Source organism: Platalea leucorodia, assembly GCF_965183815.1.
Source record: "Platalea leucorodia genome assembly, chromosome: 1".
In the NCBI taxonomy this organism is placed as follows: domain Eukaryota; kingdom Metazoa; phylum Chordata; class Aves; order Pelecaniformes; family Threskiornithidae; genus Platalea; species Platalea leucorodia.
The window spans coordinates 126,334,831-126,360,782 of record NC_138823.1 but is presented as its reverse complement, the minus strand read 5'-3'; the positions used below and the strand labels follow the sequence as shown (position 1 = coordinate 126,360,782).

The window sequence follows — 25,952 nt, the reverse complement described above, 5'->3', positions numbered from 1 at the left end:
TGACCTGTTTACCTCATTTGAGAAGAGAGGAAACTCACCCAAATTAGGAGGCGGTAAACTACATTTAGCTGCGTTTAACCTCCGCTGGTTAACCTCGTTTAACCCCACTGCCTCCTTCTCAGTCCGGAGGTCAAAATACACCATGAAGCAACGCGTCTCCCTCTGTCCCCCGGGGGCCGAGGAAGGACAGAGCTTCATTTTGGGCTCTGCGTTCGCTTCATGGAGACCCCTTCCCCCCTCCCTCCTTACTGCTGTGGTGGGTTTTCTTTGTGGGTTCCCTTCTGGGAGCGGGGTATGGGGTGCGGCCCCCCCGGCGGGGCCATCCCTGCTTTAGCTGTGCCCGCAGAGTTAACCGCATTTATTCAGGCTGAAGCGGTTGCTGTGCGTGTGCGCTAGCGGAGGGGTCTCTCCCGGATTTTCCTCTTCCCCTGCAATGGGGGAACCAGCGGCTGACGGAGCACCCGCGCTGGGACCCGCCAGATGTCGTGGTGGGGAGAGGAGAGAGCTAATTAGCTGCGGCAATCAGCGCGCTGGCATTTCCTGCCGCTGCCCGGCGGCGGAGCAGCCCGCCGGCGGATGCTGACACCGCCGGCCGTCACCGTGCCCCGCGGCGCCGCGGGCACGTCCCTGCGCCGCAGCCGCGCCGGGCGAGCGCCGCGCCGATTGCAGCAGCGGCGGCGGCGCGGCCCGGCCGACGGGAGGTGACCGCAGCCGGGCTCCCCGCGCCCCGCAAGGCTGCGCCGCCGCGGCGGGGGCCCTCCGCGCACACCCGGCCGCTGCAAGCAGGTCCCGCCGCCGCCGCAGCGCCCCTCGCCCGCCCCGCCGCCGCAGCGGCCCCCGCCGCCCCGCGCGCCTCCCGCCCGCCCGCACGCGCCCGCCGCACGTGAGCGCTCCCGCCCGCGCGGCCCGGGCGGCGCGGAAAGTGTGTCACTGGGTGAGGGGGGCGGCCGGGGGCGGGGCGGGCCGGCGGGGCGGGGCGGGCGGCCGTGCCGCACTCTGCGCGGCTCCCGATCGCTTTTGTTGTAAAGGGGAGGGCGCCGCGGCGGGGACGGGCAGCCGCCGCTCTGACAGGCGACAGCGCGGCCGCCTCCCTCCCGCCCGCCCGCCGGCTGCATGTAGGGCTGCGGCGGGGACCGAGCCGGGGAGACGGTGACCGAGCGGAGCCGCGCCGCGCCGAGCGGAGCCCAGCGCCAACCCTGCCGGGCCCGGCGGAGCCCAGCGCGGCGCCGCCCCTGCCCCTGCGGGAGGAAGCCGCCATGGAAGTCAGCGCGGGTAAGCGGCGGGGCGGCCGCTGCCGGCCGGGGCGGGGGCGGGGGGGGCTCCGCTCCGCGGGGTGGTCCCGGCGGGCGGGGGGGCGCGGGCGGGGGCCGGCCGGGGCGCCGCGGGGCGGGGGAGGGCGGCGGGCGGCGGCGCTGCCCGGCCCCGGCCCCGCTGGTGGCCGGGACGGGCGCGCGCCGCCTCACATGGACCCGCCGGGCGAGCCATGTGCGCCCTGTGTTTACGTTCCGCGCGGCGTGCCCGCTCATTGGCCGTGCGGGGCGGTGACGCGCGGATTGCATAATAGTGCCGGGGTGGCGGCGCGGGGCGGCTGGCGGCGTGGACACGTGAGGCGGGCGGGCGGCCGCTGTTTTGGTGACCTACATTCGGGGCGGCGGCGGAGGGGCGCGCCGGGGACACGTGGGGCCGCGCCGCTGCGGCGCCGGCGGCCCCGCCCCCGCGGCGACCGGCCCCGCCCCCGCCGCGCCAGGCCGCGGTGGAGCGCGCGGGGCGGGGGGGGAGCGGGCGGCCGTTGGCGCGGTGCGGGGGAGGGGACACACGGACGGACACGGACACGGACACACGCGCGCGCGCGCTGCGGCGGGGGCCCGCACGCGCGCGGCCGTGTGCAGTGGCGAGGCGGCCCCGCGCGCCCCGCACGTGGACCGGCCCGGTGCGCGGGGGCGGCGTTGTGTAACGGGGAGGGGGCGGCCGGGGGCCGGGGAGGGCAGCGCCGGGCCGGGCCTTCCCAGCCCCGCTCCGCCCGACGGCGCGGAAAGCCGCAGCCCCGGCCCCGCGGTGCGGCGGCAGGAGGCGGGCAGGGCGACCCGCTCCCGCTCCCCGCCGCCTCCCCTTCTTTGTTGCCGGGGTGGCGGCCGGGGGAGCCCCCGCTGCAGCAGCGCCCTCGGGGCCGGGTGAAGCGATCGGTCCTGCAGCCGGTTCGCCGCCTCCTTCGCGCCGCTGCGCCCTTACGGCTTCCCGAACCCCCGTGCCGCTGAAATCCCTGCGCGTTACCCTGCCCCCCGCCGCGTAGAGCCCTGCCGGGTAGGACCCGGAGGGCCGGGGTCCCGGTGGCCCCGCCTGGCCGCCCCCGCGGCAGCGCGGCTGACCGAAAGGGCTCCTTTGGCTCCGCCGGGTTCCCGAGGCAAAGCCCCATCCGCGCACAGGCCCGGGGCCGCCCCCTCCACCGGGCACTGGGGTGCCTTTCGGCAGGTGCCGGGGTGTGCGTGCCTGCCTGCACCGCGGTGGCGGTGCTCTTTGTTTTGAGCTGCCGCCCTGTGCTGTGCGTGAGATGCAACTTTTAACTGCCGATCAAACAAAAGCAGGGTTCAGAGGGAAAGGTAACTTCTAAAATAACAAAAATATTAGGAATCTCGACTGTGACACAGACAAGACTGCCAAGCTGTCTGGGTTACGGGAGCAGCCCAGCTAGCCGGGGCTCCTCAGGCTTTCAAAAGACGAGGGGCGAAAACCCCCGTAGACATACTCTTTCCATGCTCCCCTATGACATTGGTGTTACCCTTGAGGGAAAAGCACATCTCTCTTCACGAGGCAGGGTTTAAAGATAGCGGGGTGAGGTGGCAGCGTGCAGAAACGTGGAGTTCCCTGCAGGAGCCGTGTTTGTGTGCCCTGCTCTGCCCCTTGCAGATAAGGATGGCGCCAGCTGGGAAGCTCGGTGCCTCCCTTGGACCAGGAGGACTGTGTGAGCTTTGACCTGGCACCTGGCAGAGGCGCGTGCAGCAGCGCCCGGGGATCGCAGGACCTTTGTCAAACGGGTGGCGTCTCACATGGGTGTTTGACAGTGTCTTTTTCTGATGCCGTTGCAGGACCTCTGTGTCCATTGCAACCCTCCTTTCCCCCGCCTCCTTTCTCCAAAAACCTGACCCCGGACGTGTGATACGCTGCATGGAGGATTTCTTAAAAAAAAAAAAAAAAAAAAAAAAAAAAATCTGTGCAGGAACAGCTGCTGTGGTGGAGCATAGGGACACTGGTGTCCAGCAACGTGAGCAGCAGCCTGCGTGCAGCGCACGTGTCGCACAGCCCCTTGGTCTGACTTCTGCTCCGCGGCGGCTCTGCCAGGGGCTCCTCGGCTGCTCGCTCTTCAGGGTGTGTTGGTGGCGGTTTCCTTGGTAGAAAAAATTAGATGTTACAGAGGAAATGGGCCAGTGAAACTGCCGCAGAAATGCTGAGAGGACCGTTACAGCTGATCAAAGTAATGAAAACTTGTAAGTCAGAATTTCTACCTGCAAGCAGTGATATTTCCAGGGTTGTATAACACTGCTGCCTAATAGGCGTAACAGCCTTTATCTGTGAGGAGGCGACGGCTGATGTAAGGGGCTACAGCCCCGACCTGCCATGCCAACTCAGTTGATCAAGAACTCTAGTGACACCAATGCTTTTTTCCTCCAAAGGAAGCCAGTGCGTGGCCGTTTTAAAGTTTTAAATTCTTACTGGTGTGTGGAGTTCCTTGCTGCAACGTCCTGAGTTGTCTGTGAAGAGACTTTACAGAGCAATATGGGCATAAAACAGAGAAGATGCTGAGTGTAATTTATTTAAACAGTTGCGTGGCTTTCGCTGTTGAAATTTTTGTGTGAAATACCAAATGTTTTTATATTGACTTTTGAAATGCTGAGTCTTGGAGAAAAACTCAAATGAAGTGAAAACAATTTCTCTTGCTTACAAGCAAGAAAAAGGGGCCTGTGAAAAGCCAGAACTGCTCCCAGGTCTGCCTGAGGACAAAAAGCTGTTTCATCTGAGAGATTCTCAAGTGTGTCAGATTGCAAGACATGGCAGGACAGAGGCTGTTTGCGAATAGCAGCCCGGTAGTCGGGGTTCAGCTGCTGCTAGAAACGCTGCAAAGGCTTGCAGTCGGGCAAATGGCGTTCAGTAGGCTAACCAGGCTGCAACGCTATTTCTTTCCCTTGCCCCCTTCCCTTCTGCATCGTGAGCACCTCCCAGCCCTTCCTTTCTGTGCCTCTGGCACGTAGCCTGCATGAAGTCTTTCTCTCTGCCCTATTTCTGTCCCTAACCTAGCTTGTTTGCATTCTGGCTCCACAGCGCTATAAGATCCTGTCTTTGCTGTGGCTCCAGACGAGCTCTGCTCAGAGGGTGGCCAGGGAAACCCTCCCTGGGCCGCCCCGTGCCCTCTCCCCGCTGCCCCGTCCAGCCAGCACCATGGCTTGCTGCTCCATCTCTTGGTTCTGCCGTTTCGCCTCGACTTGGATCAGAGGAGGCTGACAAGACGGGAGAAGGGGATGGGGCAGATTGGGAGGTCAGCCGTTGAAAACGAACGGAGAGAAGCAAGCTTGAGGGAGGGAGGGAAAGGAGTGCGCCCGGGAACACGTGATGGCTGAGTCTGGTGGTGCTGGGTCACGGCGCGGCTCACATGGCAGCGGTGCATGTCTACTTGTTATGTCACTACATGCTGCCTTTTTTTCTTGCCTTAGGGGGTGTGATAGCTTACATCAGCTCTTCAAGCTCGGCATCTAGCCCAGCCTCATGTCACAGCGAGAGCTCAGACAGCGGTTTCCAGTCGTCGTCTTCGCCTGTACCATCTTCTCCAAACAGCTCCTCCTCGGAAAGCAGCTGCAATGGCCGGAGCAGCGAGGGCTCTGACGGGGCACTGAAGAGCGATCGGCTGGAGGAGACTATTAAAACAAACCAGTCAAGTGTTGCTGGTTTGACAAAAGGCCATAATGGAGTCACAAGTATGTTTGGTGCCAGTTCCTGAAACCACCATTTTCCCCTTAGATATTACAACCCCATATATTACAACCAGGTCTTCCATGTGGCTTGCTGTGAAGGCAGATAGCAAAGCCTCCATTTTAATCTTTTTCCGTTGTATGTATGGTAATACATATGGTGTTGCCATACAAATACTAATAGATGGAGGCCCTGTTGCTGCTAACTTCAAACAGTCCATAAATACAGTCCAGCTTTACTTGAGATTTTCACTAGTGAAAAGTGATCTTAATAAAAATCAAACACTTGGTTAAAAAGATGCAGTGCAGTAAAGGTAATAGTAATCAGAAATTGCCTTCAGGAGTATTTATGGAGCTGTCTTGCAAATCTAGTTTCTCTGTTTCTTCATACTACTTCCCTTGCTCCTTCACCTTCCCTCCCCCCACATTTCTTTGGGGAACAAAATAAATAAATTACCAAAACATTATATTATATTTACATAGCTATAGCTGGGACCTTTATCTTTTTGATTCCAAGTCTTAATTTGTGGATGTAAAAAACAAAAGTACTCGTAAGCTAGAACCAAAGGATGGCCTTTTAAAACGCATTTAACAATCTAGCTCCAGCTATTTGCTACACACTTTTTTGGTAATCCGAGAAGATCAACAATGAAGAACTATATATTTGAACAATTTTTGAAGGGCAGGAATCAAACTGAGTACTGGAATGAGTGTTTCAACAAACACTCAGCTGGAATTTAGACTGGTCTTTTGAAGGCTGAATTCTTTTATTGGCAGAATTGTTTTATCATTTTGAATTGTTATGAAGCTAGAATAAGTATCTATCAGTTCTACCTTAAGTCTCTTTTTTTTTTTTTTTTTTAAAGTGTTCCTGCCCTAAGTTCTTAGTAAGAACCTTTACTTCCTCTTAAAAATTTGCTAGCAACTAGGTTTTTGGTATCAGGGCAGAGGTTCCTGAAGATGAAACCTGTTGTAAACTGTTCAGATGGACAGATAGATAGATAGATAGATAGATGGATAACATTTTTAGCTCAGTACCGCCTCTGTTTAAAAAAAAAAAAAAAAAATCATTTGGTTCTTTTTCAAAACCTTAAAAAAAAGGTTTTGTTCCTCTTTACAAATGAAACCCAAATGTCAAATAAATTACTTTTCTGGTAGAATATGGTTCTGTGGGAGTACTTCCAGCTGTCTCTGTTGCTCACTGTTAAGGTAACTTTGTGGTTACTGGAGTCACTGATAAAATTCCCATTGGCTTCAGTGAAACCGATGTTAGACCAGCGCTTAGGACTTGCAAAAAATCCTTATTGCAAGCTGAAATAAAATAGGTGGGGAAAAACTTAAAAAAAATGCAAACCATGAGCATATTTACAGGGCTGAGAAGGTATTTTCAAGTTCAAGTGTGGAAGTCTGCCATTCTGGATATGCACTCCAATGAATAGTCTCTACATATGTAGATGTGGCTGAGTTACCAGTCCTAAACTGTTATGAAATAGGTAGAGTGTATGGCTTGTTTACGGTATATAATAAAATAAGGTGTCCTTTAATATTTCTATTTTTAAGAAAAGATGTTTATTCTCTGTTGGGGAAACTGTAGCCTTTATATGGGCTTACGTGTCCTGATAGAAAAACAGATTGAGCCCTAACTTTGGTGGCCTAGTTAACTAAATAGTCCTTTTTAAAAGTGCGTAAATGTAAGCAGACTTTCTTTTTCTACAGTTGAGTACAATGCCACTGTGATTGAAAGTCCAGTGAATATATGCTTTCTCCCTATTCTGTTGAGTGCTTCATGTTTGTCTTTCCACACCCCCCCCCCCCCCCACCCCACACTGGTACCTTCTGAACTGTTCAGGGGTTTTGTACATTCACGTTGTCTGTTCCTCTGCTGTATTTTTTTGTATGTTGAACTGACCTGACATATTTTGCTTTTAGTCCAGGTTTTAAAAGCTGGAAACATGTTCCTGCAGTTGTCATTGGTTTTCTATATCCTTGACTTTTCTGTTCCGATTCTAGAATTTAATGGCATGGTTCTTCTTTGCAAAGTCTGTGGAGATGTCGCTTCAGGATTTCATTATGGTGTTCATGCCTGTGAGGGCTGCAAGGTGAGCTATATTTCTGCTCACCTTTCTGCTGGTGAAATGCTCAAGTTCTCCCTGTAGGGGAAAAGGGGTGATACTGCTGAAGAAATATAGGTATGCTTCTCTGTTAAACTTAAATCTGAGAAATTTCAGGCAGTATTTAAGTTGTAGGAAAAGGCAAACCACTTAGCAATACACAGCATTTTCCAACCTCTGCAGTACTTTCTGTTCTCGCTCCTTGTCCAGTCCTGCCTGACCTGGAGTGGACAGCAGACAGCAAGAACTGGAGACAGAGGTGATAAGGACCATGTCACACAAGACACGTGAACGTTAATTGCATTAAGAGAGAGTGGGTGTGAGTTGTCACCTGGGCCGGGACATAGAACAAAACAGCTTTGGAAAAGCAATTCTTTACCACAGGGGAAGCCAGAACTGGGTGCTTGCATGTTCACGCGTCAGTCGATCTGTATTTTCTGATACTGTAACACTGCAGATGTTATGTTCTGTGAAGGAGCTTATCATCTTAAGGGTTATGTGGAAGAACCACCTTTGAAGGTTATATGGTACAACAGGATGGTTTTGTTGTCAAACTATGGAGATTGAAGTCAAAAGATCTGATTTTGACTTTCATCTTTGCACTCGATGTCGTAGGAGATAGAGGGCATATCTTAGAAACTGTCAGTACAGTGATAGAGGTAATACTGGAGATATTTTGCTCTTAGGTGCTGATTCTGCAGGGGACAACTTAGCATCTTCCATAATTAGAAATCATAACTAGTTTGCATTATACACGGATCACACATGAAGGGGAAGTAAGTCATGAGGAGTAGCAAGTTCTTTAAAATCACTTGGGGCTGATGGCTCTGAAGCAGCTGATGAGATGCAGTGAGGTGATGAGATGCAGTGAGGTTTTCTGTGCCTGCGGAGAGATGAATCTTGGCAGGAGCATTTGACATGTGCTGTAATAATAGTTGTGGGGTTTTTTTATTTGTTTGTTTGTTTACAGGGTTTTTTCAGAAGAAGCATTCAGCAAAACATCCAGTATAAGAAGTGCTTGAAGAATAACAACTGCTCTATAATGAGAATGAATAGAAACAGATGCCAGCAGTGTCGTTTCAAAAAATGCCTGTCTGTTGGGATGTCAAGAGATGGTATGTTCCTCTACTGAGCAGTGATCCTCTGAGAGCAAGTCTGCCGCCCAGCGCAAAACCGATTGCTAAGGGTCTTAATGGCAGAAAACGCAGCCAGCCCTATTGTGAGGGACGGGTTCCCTGTCTGAGAGCATTTAGATTAGCTTGCCTTCTTGCTCCGTGGCTCTCCTGAACTGGTAACATAATACCGGCCGCAGAGCTGTCCTCCCGTCTCTGGAGGCTAATGCAGTGGGATGCGCTGCAGTGGTCTGTTAGGGGCACGGTTGTAACAAGAGTCTCAATTTTGTTTTAATGAGTTAATATTTATAGCTGTTATCCTTCCTGAATCTGAACAAGACTCTTCTCTTTTTTGCCTTTTTTTTTTGTTTGTTTTGTTTTGTTACTGTTGCTTTTTCAATGAAAGGGAATTCTGCCCAAGCTGATAGCCTTACAGTAATCATTATAGAGCCTAAAGAGTTAGGTTTGGGTGCATGGGATGAGCATATAACCGATCCTTTTTTTTTTTTTATCCCCCCCTCTTGGAGGAAGGGGGAAGGCAAGGAGGAAAGGGTAATGTTGAGCTGTGTCTCTGACCACCTTTCTGGCTATCCACTCCTTCTGACTTTTTTTTTAAATGTGATGCTGAAAGTGTAGTTCATTAGTCTGCTGCAACTTACTGTCACAAACCAGAACTCTTCCTTCTGTTTCACTTTTTAATTTTCTCTGGGTGTTTATTTCACAAGCACTAGGAATCTTGGGCTGTTAACAATTTAGTGGGTGGAGTGTTAAAACTTATTTTAAATAATTGTTCTGAGTTCTTGTCGTGCATAGGAGTTATTTCATCCCCTAGGCGCTTGTTTGCACGTAAGGTTGCACCTGCTTTAATGGAAGCGATTTAGTTGCATTAATGATGGACTACTGCATGAACATAATTACATCAGTCGAAACTGGTTATAAGCCCTTGTAAGGCTGTGGTTGGACAGGATGGTAGAGGCAGTTGTAGATTCCCTAGGACAGGGTCAAAAGTGCTGCAGCCATAATGATGCCCATCCCCTTGCCAGCAGAAAATGTCCTTGTCAAGGCACAGTTATCAGGAAAATTTGCCAAGGTAAGCTTCATTCAGCATTGATACTCTTAACTGTTTTGGCAAGTTATATAATTGGTCCATGAGGAGCTATCTTGTAGGACTTCTATTTAAATATGATGTGAACTGTGTTTACATTCAGCTAATTGTCAGCACACAAGATTATACTGATTTAATTGATCCAGTCTTAAAGCCTGACACTTACTCATAACTGTGCGTATAGTCCATAGGCAGGTTTGTACCAAAAAGGAAAAAGGCTTTAGAGATTGTGTGCTTTATAGCTGCCTTCTCTTTGTATGTAAACGACAGCGTACATTTTATATCTCATGCCTGTCCTATGCCCAGGAAGCTCCTTGACTTCAGTGGTAATACCTCTGCTGTAGTATCAGTGAGAGCGGTTAAAGTCTTCCCTTAAAAGGCAAGATTTTTGTTTGGGGTGTGTATTCTCTGTGTGTGTGTGCGCGCTAACACTATCAGGATTGACTTTTTTTTTTTTTCTTCCCACCATTTTTCATTTCTCCACCTTGGTAGCTGTTCGATTTGGCCGTATTCCCAAACGTGAAAAACAGAGGATGCTGATTGAAATGCAGAGTGCCATGAAAACCATGATGAACAGTCAGTTCAGCGGTCACTTACCCAATGAAGCATTAACAGAACATCAAGATCAAGCACCTCAAGAAGACCTTTCCTCCAAGCCCAAACAAGAGCGGGAAACCATCAAAAGCCCTTCTCCCCCTCCTAGCACTGACATGGCTAAGGAGGAAGTGATCGGTATGGTCACTAGGGCCCACAAAGACACTTTCATGTACAACCAAGAACAGTCTCAAAACCCAACAGAGATGATGCAGTCCCAGAGCGGGGAGAGAGTGTCAAAGAACACTGAGCAGTACATCTTGAGCAGCGAGCACTGTGTTAGTGGGCTCGGTGGCCCTCAGTACCCTGAAAGTGAGCAGCACCTTGGTGGACAGTACAAAGGGAGAAGCACAATGCATTACCCAAGTGGACACGCCATGTGTTTCACAAACAGCCACTGTATGAACTTCACCAGTGGTTATACTCAGCGACTGTGTGATAGGATCCCGGAAGATGGCTTTTCTCCAAACAAGAATACCACTTACTCTGGCAGCACTGGAGGAAGAATGCATCTGGTATATTGATATCAATTGTTTGATTCGATTTAGCGAAAGGCTTAGTGATGGGTGTGATTTAGCTGCGCCTCTTTAGTCAGTGAAGCTGCACACAATTGGCACAACTGCTGAAACTTAAAATAGTGACACAAGTTTGATAGCGCAGATGGAGAATAATGGCTCGAGTTGTGTGGAGGATTTGAAATCATATAAGCGATGGGGTTTCTTGGCTCAGTTTTTAGCTGACTGAAAGTAGACTAATGTCAAAGAGCATTGGTTGAAGAAAACTGATGGGTTTTTTACTGGCTTGATTTAAAAATGAAAATGGATGTTAGGAGTTTATCAGTTCCCTTCTTCATTCAATCGTCTTGAAGACTTTACTTTAAAATAATCTACATACTCAGATATGCTCTATCTTCCTTGGAGGTATTCAGGGCAAATTTCTGGGGTGAAACCTCAGGGCTAGGATTTTAAGCCAGTCTTTGCATGCCTTGCTAGTGTATTCTAAAATATCTCTTGCCAGGTAGGCTGTTTTTCTTTTTTTCTTTTTTGTTTGATTGGTGGGGTTTTTTTGTTTTGTTTTAATGGGGATAGACTTATTCTGTTATAGGCAATGTAAAATAGAGACTCAGTGGGACTCACAGGCTACGCGTCCTTCTCCCCTAGAACATCTTTAAATCTGATCAGAGGCAGGAGGAAGATGCACGGCTAAACAGCTTGAGAGAAGTTCAGGGTCTCTTCTATACTACTTACACAAGTGAGGCTCTGAACACACTTCTGGATACCTTAGATGACTTTGCTAGAGCATTTTCTCACTGAACTCTTGACAAGGATGCTTCCTATTTTCTTGCATATGGGTTGTTTTTGTTTTTTTCCCCCCCCCCCTTTCCTTAACAGGTCCCTCCCATTTGCCTTGCACCTGCTGTTTCTCTGCCATTCAGGCAACCAGCTCTGTAAGCCCCTTAAAATAGATTGTCCTTCTCTTTATCGCTGGAACCAACTGGGATGAGAGAACATAACATCCTCATTCTCATCCTGCACTCCTGTCGAGAAGCGTGAGCCCCTGACCTTTCTGAAGTACTCGAGCTGCCAGTGTTTTTCTTCCTCCTAGTTTGTAAAGGGTCTTCACAGGTTCTTGAAGTTTCTGAAAGTTCTGAAAGTCTCCACATAGTGAAGGCTGTTTGTTTTGATGCTGGATTTCCTTTTTTGTTGTTTTGTTTGTTTGTTTGTTTGTTTTTCTTCTTTGGCTACTGCATATATGGACCATGCCATCCCTAGTAGGCTCTGACCTTAATTGCAGACTCTGGGCACTACACCATTGCAAATAGTAATCATTCCCAACCTTTCTTCCTTGCAGGGAAAGTATGTGGAGTCACTACAACGGCATTCTTGGCACTCCTGAGAAGCAGAGGTTAAACCTGTCAGTATGGGCAGGCAGCGAGTAACGCTGCCTGCAGAGGCCCAACCAGTCAGTTTGACCTGTGCATAGCAGCTGCAGGAAGGTTTAACGCAGCCAACGATGAGGAAACAAACCCGAGCGCAGCAGAGCACTGCAGGCCCCCCCGCCCCGTGTCCCTGACACGAATGAGGGTTTTGCCAGAGAACTCAATGAGAGCAGGATCCGACCAAAATGAGTCAGTAGCTGTAAGGGAGTATAATTAGGCTCTGAACCAGTATGGAGACAGATATTCAGGGGTTTGGTTTTTTTACTCAATACCCCCACAACCAGAAAAGCAGAACAGGTCGTTCCTGAAGAGGTTCCTCTAAAGAGAGCTAGTGACTGCACAAGCTGACAACTCCTCCCATAGGAAGGACTCCTGGGCAGAGGTCTCTCAAGAGAGCTTAGGCATAATACACAGAGGTGGAAAGTGGCAGTTTCCTCTCAGGACTGAGTGCCTGGGAGCTCGGGTAAACCATGGTAGGATGAAAAACTGAAGTACTTTTTGTGTCCGATTCAGAGCGCGGTGCTAAACCAGACATTCCTTACTTTCAGAGAGTACTGTATTTTTAACAATACCTGCGTGCACCTTTGCAGTATCACGGACAGAGCAGTGGTTAGTGTCTGCTGTGCTTCTGGTTGTGTGCCTAGACCTTTCCTTTTGCCAAAATAGTTTATGAATTTCAGTTTATGGAAAAGGTCCTCCTCTACCCCACAAGTACTCATTTGGTTTTGAGTGTTGTCATTAGACAGACAAATGATGTTGTGATTCACAGATGAACCAAGAAATCTGCAGTTCTGTTCCTTGTCTTTTGGGGAGAACTTTCTGCATATTGACTGCCCAGTTAGTAACTGATACTTGAGGGAAAAAACAAACAAACAAACAAAACAAACCAGAAATGTATATCTATTTCTATCTTGTTTTCCCTAGCTGTTGCCAAATACGTATGCACACACACGCGTATATACCTGTTGAATATATTCTTGTAATGGATCGTAGGAACTTCCACGCAAAGAATTGCTAGGCAATTATCAGATTCAAGATGCCCTGCAAAAGCATCATAGCTGTGAGGAATTACTAATCTATTTCACTGTTTTCTGTTTGCTTTGCTGATGTTGTGTAGGATTACATACACTGTTTAGTATACCTGTGAGGGACACTTACAGGAATTGTCATCCTTGATGATGACAGGTGAAATGAATATTAAAAATTTTAAACTTCATTAAAAGTTGTAAATTTTAGAAAGCAGAACGGAAAGTATCTCGGAGCATCTGGTTGGGTTTTACAGAGCGAATTTATTGGCAGTCAGCCTTGACGGATATGTCTGATCTCATTGTAATGGATTCAGACTTTCCCACAAAAAGTCACCCTATGTTTGTATAAAAGAAGGAGCATTTTGTTGTCGTGTGACAGCAAAATTGGAATACCAGTTCCTTGCCTCCTTCAGTGATACATATAAAAGCAAACACGTAGGAGAGGAAGGTTGTCCTGGTAATGAGGGTGTAAACCTGTGACTCAGGAAACCAAGGCTTGGCTCCTTGCTCTGGTGTTGACACCTTTGTCACCTTGACTGAATCACTGTAGTTGCCTGCAAAACAAGAAAGATACATGAGAATGAATCTAGTAGTGACTGTGAGATTACAATCAATTGATTGTGAAATCGCGATTAATTGTGAGATTACAGGGATAATACAGGTAAGAGAAATCCAGATGTCAGGCATGAGTGACATCAGGGAAAAATAGCATAACCTGGATTATCTCAAGTCTTTTGTGATAAACAATGTTCACGTTTCCAAGGTCAGTAAATTTAGGAACGGACTGCTAGTGGACCACCATGGGGTTTTTACTGTTTGTTTGTTTTAAAGGGAGGGGGAGAAATCTAGTTGCTTTGGGAATTGACTGAGGAATACTGATATTTTTTCTCTGTGCGTCATTATTGCAAAGTTTTCTTGAAGAATAAACCTGCTTCTTTGAAGTATTTGGAATTGTATCTTTAAGAGTTGTTTTCTGTGTATGTTTTGTAAACATCAGGTCTGCCCAATGAGTAAGACTCCCCACGTGGACCCAAACAAGTCTGGCCATGAAGTCTGGGAAGAGTTTTCCCTGAGTTTTACCCCTGCGGTGAAGGAAGTGGTGGAGTTTGCCAAGCGCATCCCAGGTTTCCGAGATCTTTCCCAACATGACCAGGTTAATCTTCTGAAGGCTGGGACCTTTGAGGTGAGACCACTGTGTGTGTAGTGCAGACCTGACAAGCTTTCATCAGTCTGACCCCCTTAAGAACAAAAATGAATAGAACGGGGTTATATCGGGCAAAACCAGCTTCTTCGTGGATGCTAGCTCTGAGCTGTCCTTAAGCTGATGGTGTTCAGTGCTTCTGTTTGGTCAGGTCTTGGTGAGCTGTCCCTCTTCCAAGTAGCTCAAAAGTGCTCAGCCCTTTTACCCTTTCCTGTTCCCTGGGCATTAATAAATGATGAATGAGGAGTTTTTTGGTTTTGTATGGCAGCGGTTACTTTGATAGCTACCTTTGCTTAGCCTGGAGAGAAGCAGACTGCAGCTGGAAGGGTGGGTAGTTTAGAAAGCTATCTATTGACTTACCAGTTTTGTAGAGCAATGTGTTTTTCGCTCTATATGTCCTTCTTTCTGCCACTGTGCTCCCTGCCAAAGCCAGAGCATCCATCCTGGCCATTCACCGCTAGCCTTTGCTGGCAACTGAGGGTTGCTGAAGCCTCTGTCTCCAAAGCAGTAACACTGATAACTAGCTGTACTGCTGCAGCTCTGTAGATACTGTTTACCAGCTGTAGCCTGACTTACTCTAGACTAATCCCACCAGGTCCTCATGGTTAGTTTTACCCACTTGCAAGCATGACATATATGTGAATTAGTGGTGTTAAATTGGGAATGATACCAGAGAGCTCTGTGCTGTTTTATAATTGGTGACCTTCACCAGGGACCCTTTACTTAAGGTTTTAGTTGCTCTTCTAGACTCTTGTGTCTGTTGGAGACCATGCACATTTTATAAGTATTCAAACGTGAAATTTAAACATAGAGGGCTAGAGGAGCTGAAGTCGCAAGTATTCAATGTTACTGTGGTTTTCTGGGGAGGGCAGGGTTGATGATGCTTTTGCTCTTGTTTACTTGATGTATTCTTTCAAAGAGGGATGCTGGATTTCATATTGACCTGAACTGAGGACATTTCTCGTGTAATGTGTTGGGTCTTTTATCTGCATTTGTACAGCGCGGTTCTAAAATGGATAATTGTTGGGTGTGAAGGTACAAGTTATACTGGAAGGCTTGGTGCCTGGAGTGTGTCAGTTTCTTTGTTTTTTGGTTTTTGTTTTTTTTTTTTCCATTTTGCTGTCATGTATTTTTTGCCATTATACTTATTCTTGACCTTTCAATATTCATTGACAACTCCTGTAGCTAAGGGCTGTATTTTCACTTCTTCAGCTACAGCCTCTTACGTTGCTGTTCACATTACACAGGAATGTTGGTTCCTTCCTCTGCAAAGTCGTATACTGTCCAGTGCCCTCAAGGAGGGTGGAAAATAAGGCTTGAACTGTTCCCATAACGTAAAGCCAAACCTTCATGTTTTGCAAGTAAAATGTTTTGTCTTGGCCTTTCTTCACCTCAAGCTTTTCTCAAGCCTCATTCGTATGCCTTTTTGCTGGTTACGAGCACTGCTGATAAGAAGGTTTCTATATCCAGGGGAATTAATAATAATGTATGACTGCATGCTTATCGCTATTCACTTGTTTATAAAAAAACATTAATGATTTCTGTTAGTGAGCTGGTACCTGTAGTTAAAGGCCTATGTGGCATCTTAGCAACAGAAAAAAAAAAAAAAAAAAAACAATAAAAAACAATTGGGATTAATGAAACCATTGCAATAGAGGCAAAAGCATCTTGAAAGCCTGGTGCATACAAGGTCATTTCTGCCTTCTGGGTAACTAAACTAGGATATCCCGATGTCTGCATGTTAATAGAAGAACCTGAATAAAAGTACTGCCTCTGAGCCTGTTTTGGCTCCCTTGGGCACCAGTGTGTGGCTGCCTTGGCACTGTGCTTACCAGCAGCTTGTATTCAAGGAGTACTTGTTCGTTTGGGGGTAAGAAGACGCACGGAGACAATGTTGGTGCAGAAGCAGCATAGCTATATATATTCACACACATGTAAGTTAAAAAGCCCTCTTAGAACTGGGAGTACTGGGGAGCTCAGTGTATCGTGGTGGCATTTGCATGGCTTTTTATGGGAGCCAGCTGAGAAACAGCAGTTAGCCTAAAATAAGGAACTAAACTGGATTTGAACAGGTCCTCCCCCACCTTCACAAGCCCTCACTCCAAATGTAGTTGGTGGTAGAGCTAATGGATCCCCTTGGATCCATTGGGGTAGTGACTCAATTTCTCCACAGGCTCACAAACTTGGTAATTTGGCTGCAGGTGGTGGGGAAGTGAGCAAGCACTTGCCTGTGTGGAGGTTTTTGTGTGCTTACATTGCTATGGTCAGGTGATAGGGTTAATCAGGTATATCCTCAGTATGCACAAATAGGAGTCTGGCTTGAAGTGAAACAGGATGAGTCAATCGTGCTATACCATAGTCTGAACTGTTCTTCCTTGGGTTAGAATAGTGTCATTGAAATCTATAGGTGAGGTCTTTGCCTTAGTATTAAGTCAATACAGCTTCATGGGCTTCAGGTTTGAATACCAGCATTAACACTGGTTGCTCATTATTTAAAGTTCATGTTTCTAAAGCCCAGTTCTGTAAGGGGAATACCATTTTGAACTGAAAGGTTGTTGAGTACCTGGCGGTTCCCTGCTAATGCACAAGTTCAGCTTTGTCTGTCTGCCCTTTGTCTCCTTTTGTTGTATTCTGAGGGCTTCTGCACCTAGGTTTCTGCCTGGGTTTCTGCACTCTGCAGTTAATGACGTCAAAGGACATATAGTTTAGCTGACAAAAGTGAATAATACATAGTGCTCATGTGTCCATCAAGATTGCTGCATGTCATTTGGCTGTTAAAATTTAGGAGCAGGTCATGTAATGTGCATGAGTGGTTTTTGAATTCTCAAACATTTTCATTTTTTTTTTTTTTTGAACCCTCCTTTTTAAAGCTTGTCAAAGGCACTAGTCTTTGCTGAAAACCTGGTTCTCCTCTCATCTGTAGTAAACATTTAAATTAATGCAGTTGTGTAGGGTAAGTGAGAAGAGACAACTGTCACACCAAGAGATTACAGCAAGTCTGAAGTTTTAACCAATGCCAGTTTGTTCGTTTTCTCCAAATAAGAAGGCTGTTCTGTGCAACTTAAACCTTGAAAATGTAAATAAGGTTGTTGAACATGAGCAAATGAAACTTTACAAGCCATTCCAGAGGGAAACATTTCACAGTACGACTGAGAAACCACAAGAGAAATTTCAGCCCAGAGGGGTAAGTTCAGCACATGTCAACTGCTCCAGCCCAGGTGCTTACAGCAAAGGGGTATTCCCAGCTGCAGCTACAGACCAGGTGCCGTTTCAAGCCCTGCTTCCCTAGCCTTTTGAAGGCCGTACATGTGGCTCCTTTCTACCAGAGCTCATTAACATTCCTGTGGGTACAGCAATGCGGCATGGTACTTTCCCAAAGAATGCCTAGTGGGCCAGATCATCAGGTGGTGTAAATCAGCATTGTTTCAACGGAGCTGCTTCAGTTTACGCCAAGCGAGAATCTGGTTCAATACCTTCATTTTGCTCCTCATAAGTGTGGCCAAGAAAACATTTCTTTGAATGCTCTGTATGCCTTTGGCTGTTTGGTGGCTTAAGCAAGTTGTCCTACTGGCATATTTATGAATCGCGTTGTCTTTGTGGCTCAGGCTGTCTGACGCTTAAATTTTAATTTTCTTCCCTTTCATGTGCTGTAGCCCTTCCCCTGCATCCACTCGCTAATTTTTTCACTTGTTTCTCTCAGACTACTGGGACAGAGCTTGCACTGTTTTTTACAGCTCAATAGCATGCTGACAGTTTCTTTATAGAATGCTTGTACAGCAGTTAATAAGACAGTTTGAACGATGTTAAAAGGTTTAATTTTTTCTTTGGCTTTTCTAGAAATGCACCTATATTTATCTGGTTTTGTTGTTCTTTTTTTCTTTCACCAGGTTTTAATGGTACGGTTTGCATCTTTGTTTGATGCAAAGGAACGTACTGTCACCTTCCTGAGTGGAAAGAAGTACAGTGTGGATGACTTGCATTCAATGGGAGCTGGTGATCTGCTCAACTCAATGTTTGAATTTAGTGAGAAACTAAATGCCCTGCAACTTAGTGATGAGGAAATGAGTTTGTTTACAGCGGTTGTCCTGGTATCTGCTGGTAAGGAGAGAAAGTTAACTTGCACCTTTGCCAAATTTTGAATATGGCTCTCTATTAAAAGATCTCTGTAAAATGTATACCCTGTTATTTCACGTCTAAGTGCAATTTAGTAGGTTTTAAGCTACTAGCAGCCTGTAATTTACTTTTTTACATACCTGCTCTTTCTAATATTGCCTTTTGGAAAAATGTGACAACAGGCTTATATTTTCCTACTACTTTCTATAGAATGCAAAAATACATCTCGTAGCCGCCTGATGGCCATTTAGAAGCTATTTGTCTGACTCATCTAAGTTTCACAGGACAGCATCAGTGAAATTGCCTCTGACTTGCACAGCCTAGGTCTCGGGATAAGGTGGTATTTTTACTTCCAAGTATCGTCACTGAAGTCTATTGCATATCTTACTTAAGTCTAAATCCAACGGTTTGATCTCTGCCTATGTCAGCAAGAAAGCCCTATTTATCTGCATCATGACTTCTTACCGCTAAAGGTCTGCCAATCCACTAACATCTTCACCGGCCTCATATCTTGTTTCAGTCCCTGGATATACAGAACACCCTGGCCCAGATTCAAAGAAGGATTAAGCACCTACTTCTGTAGTATTATCTAAAGCCTCAAATTAGGCACGTTAGCTCTGCATATAATGCCTGCAATACAAGATGCAGAATCCCTGCTTGCTGGGCAAGGAGCTGTCTAGAGGTAGCTAGCAGGAATGCTAGTAGTGCCCACTTAAACAGCAAGCCAGCATTTGGGGGCCACTCACTGCTTGAATAAGTGCGTGTCTTTCACGTGAGTGGTTTAGACCCACATCTCATCAGGGAGGGGCACCCCAGGCATGATGCTGTAGGCACACGAAGCCTCTGTAAACAAGGTAGGACAGTTCAGTCTAATAGCTTTGTGCATGGCCTAACTGAAATGTGATAGCACAGGATGGGGCAGCTGTAGCCTCTTCAGTTTGTAAGCAGTGGTAATGAGCAGAGGGTGGTACAGAGTTTGCAAGCTTCAAAAGCCAGAACAAATGGCAGCATGAAGGAAGCATGGCACTGTAGTCTGTTAGTGAAAATGTTCAGGTAGCAGAGAGAAACCTGGGGTTTTAGTTGCTTTTCCAGACTCTGCTTTACATATTTTTATCTTTCAAAAACTAAATTGACGAGAACTGGAGACAACCTTTAAAGTAAGGACTGAGAACCAGGCCTCTTCCATCCTTGTGAAATGTCATAACTAGGCTACAGCCTCTCTTCTTGCTTGCTCAGCTGCCGGGCCCCAGAATATCGCAGTTTCTGTGCCAGCTGTTTTGAATGTAAGTGGCTGTATCTGTTATGGTAAATGTGCTTCTAGCACCGAGCCAGCCCCCCCCCACCTCCCCCAGCCTTCTAAGCACTGCTCTGTGCTGTTGCTGGCTCCCAGTAGGGCTTAGCTTAGGGATGGTACGTAACATGTACAGCATGTAATGTCAGAGCCGTGCAACAAGACAAAAAGAGGAGGTGTTTGGTATTCAGGCTTCTTGCAGCTGCTGAGGATTTTTCAGATCATAGCTTTGGACATTATTGCTACCCATCTTGGCTCCCTTGCGAACTGATCTGCAGTCTGTTCACAGCCTTCCTGGACATCTTCACAAAATACTTCTAGGATTTTTATAAAGTACAACTTCATAAGTGTTGTAACATTTAGGCCCAAACTTCCATTTGTACCGTATTCCAGACACAATAGTAACCTTGGTGGTCACTGTGAGTCCAGCAATTTTCAGATCAGCTTCACTTTGCAGCTTGCAACTGAATTGAGGTGCTGCAGTCGTTACTTGCACAAGTAAGTGAGCAAGCTTCACGCTTGAGCAGGTACCCAAGAAGAACAGAGGTGCCCCCAACAGAGCTCCTGGGGAAGATGCTCTCAGTGCAAGTGCTTTCCAGGAGGAGAAGGTGCCTGTAGAACTGAAGGATTGTGAGCACCTGTTGATTAAATAGATCTGGAAAGACAGACCCCCTGCACCCCACCCCTCAAGGAGGAGTGTGACCCGGAGAGTCATTTCCCATAAGGTGGAGGCAGAGCTCAATTAGAGAAGGAGGAAGAGCTGAGGAACAGCATCAGAGAGAATGACATGGAGATGCAGGTAAAGGCCAAAGATGCCATAACTGGAAGAAGAATTGAAGGTGGAGGAACAAGGCCATTAAGACTTCTTCGTCTCAGAATGAAAGTTACTCAAGAGAAGATTGAAAGGAAAGTAGTAGAGTAGTCAAGATTTACATCAGTTCCAGAAGCAGGCAGGGAGTGTGTGACTGTTGAATCCTGATTAAGTGATCCAGAATATAAAATACCATGCTGCACTAGTTAAAAATCTTTTAAAAAGACTTTCAGTTGTTTAAAATTAAAAAACAAAAAATGCCAGTGGAAATAAAGAAATGCTCATAAGTCTCTAAATAGTGCTAGTGGGGAGATCACTTGTCAGAAGTATCTCCACATAACACTGGATGAATAACCACTCTTACGAGGGATATTTAGAATGTGCAGAAGCAGGGGTAGTAGCAAGGAATGTGTGTAACTGTGTACATCCTCTTGTTTTGGTGTCATATAGCAAAGAAAGAAAAAGCAGGGCCATACAGTGAGGGTGTGGGAGTGGTTTTGGTGCTGCTGAGGAATTGGCTTGGTGCCATTCCAAAACTAAAAGAACGCTTCACCTCTGGCCTCAGTTGGCTGGATGTGTTGAAGATGGAAGGGAGATAGCAAGGTGGATCATGGGCACTGAAGACGGAAGAAGCAAGGTGGAAGCAAAGCTGAAAGAATGTAGGTTATGCAGGTCTAGAGACCAGATAATCTCTTAACCAAGGGTGATGCCTTGTGGTAGAAGAATATAAAATACACACCCTCTGTTACTCCGTCTTATTGGGATAGTAGTAACAAAAACTTCTGCTGGCCACTGGGAGCAACTGGAAGTAGACTGAGAGGGAGAAGAAAGACTTGGACTAATTGAAGAGAGGAGGCTACAGTAACTCACCCAAGGCAGCCAGGAAAGTCTGGACTCCATTCTTCTGCCTTCAGAGGCAAGGCAGTACCACCATCGCTGTACAGAGCTCTTGAGAAACCTCATCTGGCATATTCTGTGCAAATGTCATCATCCCTGCTCAGGACAGAGCAAACCTACAGGTTTTGCAGAGCATGGGGCAAGTGGGATATGTAGCTGAACAAATAAAGGCAGAGAGGAATCTCTTCACTCATGCTCTCTTGGAGAGCAGCTATCAAACCTAATGGACAGTCTTCACAGAAGAGTGGAATATGTGCTAATAAACATCATTTGATATTAAGCAAAGTTCCTAATTGTTCAAGTAGAAGGTTCTGGAACAATCTTTCTAAAGGCACAAGACATGTTAACTGCTTCAAGATGGATCCTTAAGTGGATTATATAATTTTTCCCATAGTGGTAGGGAACTGCACTGAATAGTCCAGGAGGACTTCCTAGGCTCTGTTCACCTGAGAAGCCTGATGGGATTGACACTGACAGCATAAGGAAGGGATTCCCACTCTGACTGTACGCTCTGACTCAGTGCTACTCTGGAAAGCTGTTGTCATTCGGTGTCCCAGTTCTGCAAAGTGCTTAAGTACACGTGCACATCAAAGCACATTTCTGTTCGTGTCCGTCACTTCTGTATGTATGTGCCCTGCTGAATTTACATAGCGTTTAAGAAGAGAGGCTACAGCTTGGAAAAAACAGCTACTGTGCATGGTCATTAGGTGAAATGTTTTGCTTAAAAATTCATCCTTTTAAGCTGCTTACTTAGGTTCCACCTAAGGACAACAGGCATGTTCTTAAATACAGCTTTCTTGAAAGAGATGCTTCAGGTATGGAGTGAGTGCAGTACTTGAAAGCATAATATTTTTCTTGACGTTGAAATTCTTCTTTTCTTCCTCAGTTGGGAATTTTTGGGTGTATAATGTTTCATTTTGTAAGTGCTTCTGAACATACTCGGAAACAGTGCCCAGTCCTGTCCAGGCATGTACTCCCTTTGCCCCTGAGGATCCCATTGTGCAGATAGGAGCGTGGCTTGTCCTGAGTGGGATTTCCTCCTCAACCATCAACCTCCAGTTTAGGTTTAGGGTTCTGTGTCCAGCCTTGAGAAATGTTTGAAATTTTTACTTCGGTGTGCCCTGTCTCTCTCCTTGCATTGAAAGTTGTGATTCAGCAAAATATTCAAGCACGTGCTTCAATCTGTCCTTTTCTGGAAACATGGGTAAGTGATTACAGAAAAGGTGATTGAACGCTGCCAGTTCAGTGTGAGATTAATACTTTGCAAAGTTGACGTTAAATAACGTTTGAAAGACTTTTGGTATGTGGGTTTGAAACTTCTGGCATAAGTATTCAGTTTTTCTGGTGCTTTTTAATTTAGTGAGTGATTCTTGCAGTGGCTTTATGTTGCAAACTACATTCGTTCAGTCTCTTTTTTTTCCTTCTCTCTCTCTCTCTCGCTCCCCCTCCCCCCACCCCCCTTCTCTTCAGATCGCTCTGGAATAGAAAACGTCAATTCTGTGGAGGCACTTCAGGAAACACTAATCCGTGCATTAAGGACCTTAATCATGAAAAATCACCCAAATGAAGCCTCTATTTTCACAAAACTTCTTTTGAAATTACCTGACTTGCGTTCCTTAAACAACATGCACTCTGAAGAACTCTTGGCCTTTAAAGTTCACCCGTAGGCCTTTAGGTCTCATTTGTACTTGGACTTGCCTCGTGTTAAACTGTTTTGTGCTAAAATATGTATTTATACAGTTGTACCACTTGTTGGAGAGGGAGAGTTCACAGACTGTGAACAATTGATAGCTGTCCCATAACCATGCAATAACGCTTCAGCAGGTGCTTTCAGCTAACGGTGGCGCAGCATTCAGAGTCCTGCAAGACGTCCAGACCCAGCTGTGCCGCACTTCTGCAGAAGAAGTTGCGATGAGCCCGAGTAAATACGGACTGTTCTTTCACTTAGGAAAAAAAAGAACCACCACTGCCCTCTCATGTAAACTGAACGCAAAATAGCTGTGTATGTGCATACGGAGCATGGAATGGGGTGGGAACAATCCTGCGCTAATAGGAAAATGGAAGAGCTGATTTAATTGGTCTTTCACTTATCTAATAGATGTATGTCTGTGTCTCTTGATAACTCACTCATGGTTTCACTGTTGTTATTCCATTAAACCCGATGGAATGATTTCAGCCTGCACCAACTCTTCACTGAGTGTGTGTTCATGCCATGTGTATATAATATAAATAGTTAAGTAATGAGTGTTTATGGCTATATAAAGTACAGAGTTGTGTGTATATATGTGTATGTATATAAATAGTTCTATACATAAAGTATACATATAATTTCTTCACAATATTTTAAACTGTGAAGGAATTTAAACTTACAACAGAAGGTGATCTATGGAAAGAACCAAATAGATGCACTTTGCATATTGCTGAACTAATTATCTGAGCATTTCTAATTTTTAGAAAACATCAAATTTGCATTAATATGCTGTATTTGTTAATTTAAAAAAAAAAAAAAAAAAACACAACAGAGTGGCACCAAAGGGGCGGAGTCAGCTTCAACTTCCAGAATGGGTTCGTAGAGAATCTCAAGTGGAGATGGTTGGTTGTAGCACTAATGAGAGTGGTTGTCCATTGCCACTGAGGTTAAAGAAGCACCGATGCTCTTCAAAAACTTCAGCACAGCCAGAAAGAAACTATCAGATGAGTAACAGCATCTATCAAAAAAAAAAAAAAAGTGGGAAAAATGGATCCATGGTTGCGTTTGAGTGTATGTGTGTTCTGTGACCATTTATTTCTTGCAATGCATCATTTTGCTGCTTCATTGCTAAATGGGAACCGAACACAGAAATGTGAGATTCCCCATGTCTTTTCACAACCTGGGCTTTGTGGTTCCCATGCCTGTTCTTCTGGAGCTCTCCGTTGGTGCGTGTGCATGTGCGTGTGTGTGTATGTGCAGAGAAGGTGCACCGGATGGTCTGGATTTTTTTCTTAAAAAAAGCCACCACAAAACCCAAACAAACAAATGGGACTTTGTTGTTGTTTATGCCAGTAGCAAATTACAAAGCAGATCCTCAAGGCTTAAGATTCTGCTGCTTTTCCATCTAGGAAAGTGGCTCTCTATGGATTTTCTCCATTTGTAGCAGGACCTGGCACCAGCAAAGAGAGATTAAAGAAAGTCAAAGCAGTTGCGTTAATTAGTTATGTTTATGTTTTGCTAATGTGGGAAGAAGATGCTCCATTACCCTTGTGTTTAGTTAACTTACCTTAGAGGTAGCCCTCTGGGTCTCTAGCATTTGGTAACACTACTCTGCGGAGGGAGAGACCTCTCCGTTGGTTACCGCGTTTAGATCTATGCGGTACTTGAGGCCAGGAGCCAGAAAGCCACCAGGCTGCAGAGCTCCTCCTCGCCGTGCGGGAGCGGCTCTGGCGCAGCAGCCCGTCGATGGGAGCCCCGGTGCCTGCTGCAGGGCCGGAGCAGAGGCAGAGCAGCGGGAGCCGGGCAGAGGAGGGGAGGCTCGTGCCCCACCACGGCTCCGGTCATCTTTGGGCTGGGGGATTTCCCCTCGGAAGGTGGCGAGGAGTGCTGGCCAGGGGGCCGAGAGCAGGAGGGGCAGGTGCGTGAGTGAGAGCTGGGGAAAGTTCGGCTTTGGCCTTGGCTAAGGAGCAGAAGAGCCCACCCTTTCCCCTCCTCCGCAGCTGCTGCAGGGAGAGCTGTCCTGCTTCAAGCTACTTCAACCACTGGATGATGGCCCCTTAATACATACAGTTTTGCTATCCAAATGTGCGATCGGGGCATATTGTCCTAATTTCTGTTAACAGTCTGCATCCTACCAGTATTATCTGTTTGAGAGCTTCACTGAATTTCGCATTGAACCATTCAGACTTTAGAAAGGACACAGTCACATGTTCTGTATTATTTAGGAGCTGAAACGACTTCTTTGTAGACCCCATTTCAAATGTGGAAAGTACAGTTAACCCTTGGTTGTTTGGGGAGAGAAGGAGGCTTCTTACAGAGATTGCCACCCTACAACTGTATTTTGTTGTGTTTTGTTTTGTTTTGTTTTGTTTTCTTCTTAAAACTGTATTATTAAGCCTTTAGGAATGTATAACCAGGACTGAGTAATTACTGCTTATTAAATTTTTAGTTAGATTGACCAGGTATTCCTATAGATAGCTATTCTAACTTGTGCAATTTCATTTGAAATAATCTTGCTGTACATAAAGGAAAAACTCATATAACAGAAAAAAAGCCCCAAACAGATTGACTGAACAAAAAAGCTGATTAAAGTATGATTCAAAAGTGACCCACATATTACAAACCCTAGCTGGACTCTTAGAAGAAAATCTAAACTCATCGTGTTAGCTGTGTATTGTGAGATCTTCTTTTACTGTGTCACTGGTTATACACTTGTTAAACGCTGAGATAATAGACTTCATGCCAGGCATTTGAGTACTGTAGATTGGGTCATTGCTGAAAGATTAATGTACTGTATGACTTAAATGAAATTTTTATTCTTGATTTTATTCTTGATTTTGTTCTTGTTTTAAAAGATTAAATATGGGCATTATGTCAACAAGCTAAACTGTGTTTCTGTGTTCTTTGTATTCTTCTGTACGAAATCTGGAGGGGAGGGCAGCGTGCCGAGATGAGCAAAGCTGCCGTCATGGATGAGAACATCAGCTGCTGGAAGGTCACGGGGGCTGCACCGGCGCACAGCGGCTGGGAGCCCGTGCCTCGGCCCGCCTGCCGTGCGGGGCTGTCTTGCCAGGTGGTTGGACGGGGTTTTCTGGGGCACTT

At 46.6% G+C, this 25,952-nt stretch overlaps 1 protein-coding gene across 2 annotated transcripts; it reads left to right on the top strand.

The window, feature by feature from the left end:
* The first annotated feature begins 1,022 nt into the window (after window positions 1–1,022).
* On the top strand, window positions 1,023–25,731 carry NR1D2 (nuclear receptor subfamily 1 group D member 2). 2 transcript variants are annotated; one of them, XM_082320251.1, is made up of 8 exons: window positions 1,023–1,272; window positions 4,704–4,964; window positions 6,969–7,057; window positions 8,040–8,184; window positions 9,779–10,395; window positions 13,845–14,030; window positions 17,936–18,146; window positions 22,631–25,731. In XM_082320251.1, exons 1-8 carry the CDS (start codon window positions 1,257–1,259, stop codon window positions 22,825–22,827), a joined length of 1,722 nt encoding a protein of 573 aa, XP_082176377.1. In that variant the 5' UTR covers window positions 1,023–1,256; the 3' UTR covers window positions 22,828–25,731. The 2 variants fall into 2 exon arrangements, with proteins under 2 accessions (XP_082176377.1, XP_082176376.1); XM_082320250.1 differs by lacking the exon at window positions 1,023–1,272 and having other exon boundaries at window positions 4,628–4,964.
* Window positions 25,732–25,952: the final 221 nt, after the last annotated feature.